General features: G+C 44.0%; 1 protein-coding gene across 1 annotated transcript in view; it reads right to left on the bottom strand.

Moving 5' to 3' along the window:
* Positions 1-5,161: 5,161 nt before the first annotated feature.
* The window catches only part of Sparcl1 (SPARC like 1), a 29,761-nt gene continuing 24,218 nt past the window's right edge, over positions 5,162-10,704 (bottom strand). The window contains exons 9-11 of the mRNA XM_048427457.3: positions 9,918-10,066; positions 9,182-9,330; positions 5,162-5,621 (exon numbers count right to left, since the gene is read on the bottom strand). Of these exons, the coding sequence (XP_048283414.3) occupies positions 5,593-5,621; positions 9,182-9,330; positions 9,918-10,066 (327 nt within the window). The 3' untranslated portion in view covers positions 5,162-5,592. The remainder of the gene's footprint in view (positions 5,622-9,181; positions 9,331-9,917; positions 10,067-10,704) is intronic.

The following is a 10,704-nucleotide window of genomic DNA, read 5'->3' as shown; positions in this document are numbered from 1 at the left end:
TTGCTCAGGACCTGTCTTTGGGGAGTGTTTGACTGACAGCCTACCAGTGTTGCCTTTGTGTCTGGGAGCATGCATCAAAAGGACCCATCATGCACTTAGTATTTCTCCAGCGCTCACTGAGACAGTTATAAAGTCCCAACTATTCGGAGACACTGAGGGTATCAGCAAGAAGGACAAAGTAATGTTTTGCTTTGACTTTTGAGAAAAAGTTATAGAAACCTGAGGAAACTTTTCAAGAAAAGTGAACAACAATGTGATCTTCTTAAAGGAAGTTTTAAATATATTTACCGGATTTGGATTAAGAGGGAAAGGAAACGGAATTGGATTCTATAAAAAGAAAAAAAAAAAAAGGTGAACTGTGAGTGAGCCAACCCAGGTCCATTTTCCTTTTGCTGTTTTCTGGTCTTTATTCACGCATCACTGTTTTATCCTTGTAGTGTGTGCTGAGAGTCTTAGGCCTCTGGGCCCAGGGTGCCAATAAATAAGGCTACTGTCCTTACGGAACTCTGGATTTGATATACTATTTTCCTTTCAGGAGTTATAATTATTTTGATTAATTAAACACGGTGTCTAAGGTTCTGTTGTAGAAACCCAAGAAAACTTTTCTTTTCAAGAAAAGCGAGCAACAACGTGATTTAGTAACAACCAAGAATGCTGTCCCAGAGGCTGTTGTTCACAAAGCCGAGGCCCTTCGTGGTCAGCGCCATCAGCACAAGCACCCGTGGACTAGGCTACGAGCACCTGTAGCCACGGGACTCCTGCTACAAGCCGTGCTGGGGGAAGACTGTGAACAGCTGACAGCTTTCCTTTTAATGTGTCCTATGTCTGGGTCCGGAACGTTTGATAGTCACCACCCCAAGTGATACTCTTGAGACTTCCCATACCCTGCTTACCAGAGGAGGAGCCTGGGGGAAGGGAAGCTGAGGAAAGAAGGGCGGGATTTGTGGTGGGAAAACGTTGAATCTCTGTGAAAGGAAACACAGTGTGAACAGCTCTGACCGCAAACGACAGCTTTTAAACAACAAGCATCCGTTTGGAAGGACAAGCCTACCTGTTCACTGGAACTTCCTCCAGATTGGCCAAGCTTGGAAACAAGAAAAGCAACAAGGTAAAGTGTCTGGCAACAATATCTTACCCATGAAGACATTTTATTTTATATGAGAACAGCAAAAAAGTCTGCGAGCATCATGCCTGTCAGTCATGTATCTTCACCTCTGAAATACATTACATATTTAACAGGGAAATGCTGAATGAATCTTGTCCAGTGATTTAGAATGCCAAGCACTTTTCAGCTTTAAAGTTACATCCAAAACATGTTCTTATTTCCTTTCTTGGGTCATCCACTGCCCTGCAGTGGTTTAGTTAGCATCATTGCTGCTCTAGATTGGTTTTCAGGATGGAGACATTCAAAGGAAGTGAGTTTGAGTGTCAAATCTTGTAATCTCCCCACAACCCTTGAATGGTCTTCCATTCCTCTGAAAGCTCCCTTGTTGCCAAATGTGCTCGGAGCTGGCTTCATGCTTCACCGGTGCTGGGCACGGTCTATGACAGAAGTGGGAAGCATGGCTGTAGTCAGTGCACAACAAAAGATTAAGCTGCTGGCAGTGTGGTATCACTGTGTTCTGTGCATTCTAAGATGCTGTCATAAATTATTTCACGGGTCACCTGCAGAGCAAATGGACGCGATGCATCGTCACACCGTGACTGAAACAGACTCATTTCCAGAGACGCTAACAGATGAAGAAAGCACATACTAAAACCAGAGTAATACATAAGCTGCGGTAGTCTCATTGACAGTGCTCCTACAGAGACAAGCAGTGCGTCTCGTTTGGAACTGTAGACAATTACTGTCTGGGCTGGGGATGTAACTGGATGGAAGAGCATTTGCCTTGGTGTGCAACACCCTGGGTTTGGACCTTAGCACTACCAAGAACACACTACACCAGCAATTCTTGTTAATGTTGCAAGAATCGACTGTGACCGAATGTAACGAACAGGCTGGTTATCCAGGCATGCTGCACACAGGCATAGGTTGTTATTAAAATCTTTTCCCAAATGGTACAGTAAAGACATCCATGGATAATGTTTTCATGAGCTGCCGCACTCCTGAACTGTTTATTTCAGACATAAGTTTTTAATATTAGCTTAGAACCAGTGTGGATAGTCTTCAGTCCTCCTCTCTGTAAAACCAGGTCTGTCAGGCTGCACTCTTGGTGTCGGGCATCTTTGAGAGGAGCCTTTTAAGAGAACCCTAGGTGATGCAGGGCAGTATTATAAACGAGGCTCAATCCAACTACTAAATTTCCACTGGGTCCTTGTAGAGTACTTGATTTATATTGCCGGGTTTACCAAGCGCTTTCTATTACAAGTGGGGCTGTATGTGTTTTAGAACCACTTTTAGTCACTTATACATTCTGGGGTTGTTCAAACTCAGCTGACAGAGAAAGCGTGTGTTAGTTCCTTGCCCAAGGTCTCCAGAAGCAGCCTGTGACCCCAGACCCTTACACCCAGGAAGTTCCTGATCCCGTTGCACTCACGGACTCCACTTTCCTCTTCTGTGAAGATGTGGGACGCTTCCTAGCCCAGAAATATGAAGACTCACAGTGGTGACTGAGAGAGCAGCTGAGGAAGTACTCACAGGGATGGGCTGAGCAGTGGCGGCGCTCAGCAGGGCGGCCAGGAGGAAAACCTTCATTCTGAAGGGAGAGTCTGAAGTGAGGGTCGTCCTGTTTCCACGGCGAACAGACAGTTTAAGTAGACATGCTGCCAGTCGTCAGGCTAAATCTTGCCTCCAGATTCACATTCTTTTTTAAAGCTTTAAAAAGCTTCAAGTACCTTTATACCAGTCATTCTCTGGCTTGTTATATTACCTGTCAGACTCCTCCTTCCTTACACCGCACAGTTCTGTCTACACCCAGCCATTCTGCCTTTGAAGTGACTCGAGATTGCAATCTCTGTGCATAGATCTCTTGTCTTTAATGTTACAGTGGGGAAGTGATCGTCACGGGTTAAAGGGAGAGAGTGCTTTTACGGAATAAAGCTCCTGCCTGCAGGAGACTGACCAGCCCACGTGCCCTGGATGCTGTCATTGATAATTACAGTTCTTTAGAAAGGAAACTCTATGAGAAAAATTTACAAGGCATAATGGGTTGATTAGAATAAGCACAATGTGAATAATTCAGTAAAGCAACTCAGCATGATCTGCTGTGCCCTGCGGGCGAACCTTCATGTTAGTGAGGTCACGCTTGCATTTACATCATTGTCCTATGGCGTCCAGCAGCGAGAGGACACTTCACCATATTTTCATGAAGAACGTGTCCCCAACAGTTGGGGCAGATTCCATCTGTCAGCTACTGCAATATACTGAAACTCAGCGCTGGCTGAATTTCTATCACTTTGCCTGAACACAGATTTCTTTTCATCTTTTCTGTTTCATATTTTTCCTTTGTGAATTTTCTAGATTCACACTTTAAAAATTCTTATTTTGATAAGTGCATAGTAAAAATTATTGAACTTCCCAACCCAAGACTGTCCCACTTACTTTGAGCAGTATAAATTATATTGCTTTAATTACCTGTACTTCCAATGGTCCTCAGAGAGGCAGATGCAGGAAGCGGTGTGGCCTGACATCCCTCCACCTGGCTACTATTTAAGCTGTGCTGCTAATGCCTGCAGGATCATGGGCAATATGACTCACACACTCAAGGCTAAACTGAGCAGTTGGACTCAGGCCTGGACTCCGGTTTCTAGATGATCACAATTATCGAGATCGGCTTAAAGACTGATTCTGAGAAGACAACTTCATCGTCTTGGTGGAACCAGAGCGATTCTCTATCGCAACCAACTCGTCATTAGGAACTGACCACTAAGAACATGAAAGTACTTCTGTCTCCTGGGATCCTTAGCCCAGGTTAAGATTTGAACATCTCCATTCTTAGTATTTTCATTTCAAAATGAAAATTATCTTCAGTAACTTTTAGTAAACGTTTAGATGGCATCCTTAATATTAAAATCAGTTTTCCTTATTTTAAAGTATTTTTTACAAAGTTGCCTGAGAGTAAAATAAAATGCAGGTCTAATTGACACCTGCTGGTATAATTATAAGATGTGATTTCTAAAACTTAGCTTCTAAAAATTGATGCGGAATCTCAGCCAATTACATTCTGCTTAAGGTGTGTCCCCCTCAGGCCACACAAAACAAATAAAAGATCCAAGTGCCTTGCCACTTCCTCCTTTTGGTTCCCTGCTCGTCTGGTGTTCGTGGGATCTCTGGTCGTGTAAGTTTTCCCCTTTTATTAAAAGCTAAATCTTTTTGTATTGAATTGGCCTGGTTAATTATCGATTGATCATGCCCCGCCACAAAAAGTTGATTTCTAACTAGGACATTTTGGTATATATAAACATATTCTGAAGTTTAGAATAATTTCTAAAATTAATATCCTATTTGAAAAAAATAAACAATTAGATTTTGGTTGGCCAAATTGCCCTTAATTATCTAGACTCGATATGGTTTAGTGTGGTTTTAGTTAAAGAGCAAGAGACTTATTGACTTCATAAAAATAAAAACAATTGAAGATAATTGTATTGATAGCTTCTATTTCAATAGAAAACCACATAACCTTCGGTTTCTTTCAAATATTATAAAGTGGAACACAATGGCTGCCAGAAACTTTTGGTGCCTCACTTCAGACGCTGGAAAACAGTGTGGTCATTTATACTTTTATGCCCCGGTTTTTAGTGTTACAGAAAAGCCCTCCAAATTTTCTAAGACACAATCAGGCCGTAGGGGTGCTGTTGTCAGGTGGCACCGGCCATAATAGCACCCCACGGCTCAGCATCTGCCCCTTTCTCTCCCACGCAAAAGTGCCACGGCACAGAAATGGGAATTGGCTGGCTACAGCCATGTAGAGTCACCCACGTGTTAAACTGCACTCCGCTAAAAAGCAGTTGAATTCAACACCCCCATTGGAACTTACATAAGGACAAAGGACACTCATGATTAGTTTGTAGCAATTTGTTTGCTATGGAAAACATCTCAGTCTTGTCTTTAAATGCACTTTTTATTTTGAGCAGGAAGCAAGCACTATTTAACAGATGGCCTAGGTTGGTCTTTTACATTTAATTGTTTAAATAAATAACTGGAAATCAACTTGTGCAGACATTTGAGGGCTTACAGATTCTTTATTAGGCATTAAGATACTGAACATGAGGCACGTTAACCACAGAAGAGCAAATTCCTGCATCCTTCGCATGCATAAGGTGTATGGACAATATTAACACATTTTTCATGTTTTATAATTGCCAATTATAAAAGTAGATGCAGAGAGACATTACTGTGAGTTAAACTGTTCCCAGGCAGTGCAGTCCTTTGTAGACACTGACCCTACTTAATGTTAAAGTTATATTTCCTAAGGTAACGCGAAAGCCTAGTACATGTGTATATCACCACCAAGCAGTTACTATCATTGTCTCCTCTTACATGCAAACAAACATTTTGCTAAATATGAATCTATAGTGTCATGGCTGCATGGATTGAGAAGTGGTTAAAGCAGAAGAGGCTGATGGGAAGTTGCGCGTCGTTCAAATCTTCATTCAAAACAGGAGATTTTCATCTATGTCTTCTGTAAAAATAAACAAGTAAATGAATGGATAAGTAAATAAAAAAGAGATGCACTCTTAGAAAATCACCTGGAAAGAGAAAGGCAGGCAAGAGTTGTGGGTGTGCAAAACCAGCCAAAGACGGCAGGGTAGTGGTTCTCACATCGTGTGAATGTTTGAAGCTGTCTCTGAGCTTCATCTCTGGTTTCTGGAGTCAGAGTCCCTGGGGTGGACAGCTATCATGTGGATGCCTAGGCAGCTTTTCTGGAATCCTTTGTACTGCTGAGAACCACCAAGGTCAGGTAATGGGAGGACCAGGCCAAGAAGTGCTGTGGATGAAGGACACTAAGGTGCCTTAGGAAGGGTAAGCGTCTAGGCGCAGCGCAGATCAGGTTGGATGGCCAAGGACACAGCCTCCTCTGCTGCACACAAGACTGCTCTGGATCATGTAACCTTTCCAGGACTGCCTGGACACCCCTATTTCTACATCAATGGACCCGTGAATGTCTTCTGCTTTGGTCTTCCTTGCAGTCTGCATAGTCCCCTCCCTTAGTAGCTCGTTCTTTGACATAGAATTTCCTTCATTCTTTCCTTTGAGGGGACTGCTCATTCTCCTTTCTGAACCCCTTTTCCAGTATGTGTTATCTACATGTGTGATGCCTTGGTGTTCAATCATAGACCCTAACTTAATAAAATTTTGTTGGCATAATAATTCTCTTCCTTAGCGTTGATTAATTCCTATATGCCCAGATCTCTTTCTCTTGCTAGGGATAAACTCAGGCCCATATATATTTGAGGTAAGAATTCTGCTACCCATAACTCTCTTCCACATTCTTTTGCAATTATGACTCATATCTTGAGCTAGGAATCGTATTTGTCTTGTCAGTGTTAAGAATTCAGTGTGTCCAAGTGGAAGTTGTCATCGCCCCAAATCTGCTCCTGTTGTGTTTCCTGCCTCAGAGGAAAAGTGCCTCAAGCTACCTTGCCTGGCCCAAGGCGGGGCTTCTCCAGATTCCTCAGCCGATGGCTCCCTCGCTCAAGGCCTATTTACTTCCTTTTGCTGTTACTAGACATTGCCCGCTTATACCCCAAACCTGCCCCATGAGAGTATGTTTCTATTTTAAGGTGCCTTGGCTGCATTACTTATTTCCCCACAACCACTTCTGAGTCAGGTTCTTATCTGCTCTTGGATTTACCACAGCTTTCTCAGCCATTCTCTACTTGCTCTGCAGTGTAACCACAGGACTCTCCGTTGATGACACCCCAACACCCCTGGAGTAAAGTCTTGAAAGGGCTCAGGAGACCCTGTGTGGGCTGACTTACCCCACTAGTTTCACTTGGAAGGTTTTTTTTCCCTAAGAGTGATGTGAATAGATGCCATAGATGGTGCATTGGTTGGGCTTTTGTCAGTCTGACACAGGGTGGAGCCATCTGAGAAGGAACCTCAGGGAGAAAATGCTCCCATCAGATTAGCCTGTAGACAAGCCTGTGGGGACCCAGCCCACTGTGAGTGGTGAACCCCTACTCCTGGCCAGGTAGTCCTGGGTTCTATAAGAAAGCAGGCTGAGAAAATCATGGGAGCAAGCTAGTAAGCAGCACCCCTCTCCCCATGACCTCTGCATCAGCTCCTGCCTCCAGGCTCCTGCCCTGAGACCCCTCAGTGACGACTGTGACCCGAGTGTTGAAGATGAAATAGACTTTTTTCTCCCCAAGCTGCTTTAGGTCGTGGTGTTGACCATATAACTGAAACCCTGACTTCGACACATGGTGTCAACATCACGAGGACCCTCCCACCACTTTTCTGAGTTTCTTTATTACCACCAACGAAGACAGTGACCGAGGGCAAGCGGCACGCCCGCAGCTGGCTAACGGCGGGGCGGTGCCCTTTAAGCATAGCTAGTTTAGATCACAAGCAGTTGGAATTCTGGGAAATGCTGGTAAAGTTTGTCTCCTCCTGTGCTCTTAGTAGTGTTCACAGGGAAGAAAGTGGCATTCTTTCTTTGCTTTGCCCCGCGGTTTCCCAAAGTGATAACTTGTTTGCTTATTCTAACAGAACATTTAATGACTGCCTTATTGGCTTAGTATGTGATAATTCTTTTCCAGCTTCAAAATAGTGTAATGCCAGCCAGACCACAGTGACAAACAGGGCCATTAGTAGCTTTGCAAGTCACCAGGCTCTGACCTTTCTTGCTCCTCCCAGCGCAGAGCCTGGGCAGGCAAACTCTAGAAGAACTGCCAGATGCTTTGCAAAGGAAACAGAGAAGAAAAACTCCTTTTCCTTAAGTAAATGAATGACCTTAATTCAAATTCTCCTTTTTATCAGGTCTTTTGAGTCCCAAGTCCCATAAGAGGACAAAGGAAAACGCTCTGGCCCAGCTGAGTTCCTAGTGTTGATAACAGTGGGCTTCAGCTGCACTTGGGGATGCTCTGTCTTTTCAGCAGGGAGTTGAAAAGACAGGTTTAACCATTTGGGGGATGTATTTGAACTTGTATAAATACTCTGCTTGGCTAATAGATGTTAGAAAGGAAATTGATTGTTTTTATATCAGTCTGGGTCTAATAGCTTGTTTGTCAGTACTAATATAGTACAGTTTCCAAAATGGTTTCCCACGATCCCCCTTGGCCCATATTCCCCACATGAGAGCAGGGTTGTCCTGTGAGACCACCAGAGCATGGCAGAAGGATGTGGACTTCAGCCTTGGGTTACTAAGGGTAGGTGGCACCACCTGGTAGGATCTTATAAACAGTCAGGTGACTAGAAGCAGGTCCTGCAGGTAACCTCTGCACCGCCTACCAGGTTGATCACATGACCCTAAGCCAGAAACACCTGGGAAAGTGATTCCTAGACCCCTGACCCTGGCAAACTGAGATGTTCAACTGCTAATCTGGGGGTGATTTTCTATGTCATGTAGCAGCTCACGCAGGAGAGGAGCTGCTCAGAGAAACGGGCTCATGGCCGGCTTTATTCACAGAGGCTGGTTGAGAGCACCAGGGGCGGTCTTCTGCAGAGCGTGAAAGGACTCAGTCCCGACACTCTCGGCTCTTGCTAATTCCAGCCCATTGTACATGGGCATGAAGAAGAATTTTATGGTGGAAGTCACACATACAACCTCTGGGGGGAAGTCTGACCTTGGACTGTCTGTCTTTTCTTGCTGCTTGACTGTATGCTCATCTGTATGTATTTTTAGATGTATCCATAAAGCATCTGATGTGTGTGTGTGTGTGTGTGTGTACATGCATATGTGTGCATGGAGGTCAGAAGACAACCTTAGTGTTGTTACTTAGGCTTTCTTTACATTGTTATTATTGTTGTTGTTTTGAGACGAGGTTTTTCTATGTAGTCCTGGCTGTCCCGGTACTCACTATGTAGATCAGGCTGGACTAGAATGCACAGGGATATATCTGTCTGTGCCTCCTGAGTTCTGCAATTAAAGGCCTGTGCATGTGCAAGCACACACACACACACATGCACACACACATACATGCGCGCGCACACACACCGCTACAGTAGGATCTTGCTATTAAGCCACAAGACTCAGCATTTATCTGAGGAAGTAGACATTGTTCTTGATAACGAAGTTACCTTCTTTAATTCCAAAGCAGTGGCCCCATTCCTTCAAGGTGATGTGCTTGTCCTTGTTGGGGTCACACTCCTCAAAGAAGCGTGTTATGCAGTGCTCCATGGGCACCAGGGAAGCTCGCAGAGGAGCCAGTTCGGAATGTGTCAGGATTCTGCAAGAGGACAATGACAGCCCGTTAACTGCCAGATTTGCCCATGAGGACTTAAGTCTTGAACACCAAGGGCATTTTCTTCTACAAGGTCACTGTGTATGCCAAGTGACTCAGTCGTACACAGTGGAAAGCTGAGGGCAAGAACAAGTTGTGGTGCCCGAGACTCTCCTCTTTGCTGGGAATTGTGCATCATCCAATCCCAGTCTCTATATGAGCACCTGGAAGTCGGGCTTGTGCGAGCTGGCTCTCACTCACCGGCAAGCGTGGAATTTTCCCAGAGGTGGTATTTGACCCAAGTTGAGCCAGCGAGATTACCTTATGGATTTAGTTCCAGAATGAGAATAGAAGGCATCTCTGTGGGCAACCCAGAAACTTAATAAGGAAACTTAGTATGGTAATACAGAAACTGTGCTGGTTCTGTCTTCCATTATTTTCTAAGTGATTTTTAATTAGATTCCTAACCACAATGGTTTGTATTTAGTGTTTGAAAATGAAGCTGGAAACATTCCCAATGGTGTCTGGAGTTCTATATCACATAGATATCATTACCAGGAAGTGTCCCGGGGTGGGAGGTGAAGGATTTCTACCTGTCTGCAGGATGCTGGTCCAGCTCATTAAACTGCCAGTGCACAGGATACACATACATGTGGTAGTTTTTCTTAAAGTCCCTCAAGAGAAGTTCGATGGGATGGTCTCCAGCCAAGAGCCTCTTTTCATCCAGGTAAATTTTCTTGACCTGAGATTAAGAAGGCAGAAGGCTGTCAGAGTACCAGGTAAGTGTCTCAGAATCATCACTTGTTAAATCTTACTTAAAGGGTAACTATACGGCAGAGGAAAACCTGCCCAGGATGCAAAGCCTGACCCAGATGAAATGGATTCTAATCAACACAGCAGCCTCCCCTCCCCTTCCCTTCCCTTCCCTTCCCTTCCCTTCCCTTCCCTTCCCTTCCCTTCCCTTCCCTTCTTTTCCTTTCCTTTCTCTTCTCTCCCCTCCATCCCTCCTTTCTTTATTTTGTTTTAAAACGACTCAGTAAAATAAACTTTTAGTTTATTGCCAGACAGTTCACACACATGAACTTACTTTTATATAGTAATCTGTCTCCTTGCCTTGAATCTATAACGCTTTTAGGTGGAAGTTTGATGTGTCCATCACGGTATCTCTAGAATGTGGGTCAATTTTGGCACCTGGGATACATTCACTAACTACCTGATGAAAGAATCTTCTCTTGAAATTTCTGGAATTAATGTTCTGCACTTTTAAACCTTAGCGTGTTGCTGGTATTATGAGTAGTTAATTTCCCTTATAGCAGAATCTGTACCTGGTCAATGAGGGTGAGAATATTAGATTTAAACACGTTGAGCCTGCTTTATCAC

Source organism: Myodes glareolus, chromosome 8 (genome assembly GCF_982192425.1).
Source record: "Myodes glareolus chromosome 8, mMyoGla1.1, whole genome shotgun sequence".
NCBI lineage: Eukaryota > Metazoa > Chordata > Mammalia > Rodentia > Cricetidae > Myodes > Myodes glareolus.
The sequence above is the reverse complement of the archived record's forward strand: the minus strand, read 5'-3'. Positions and strand labels throughout refer to the sequence as shown.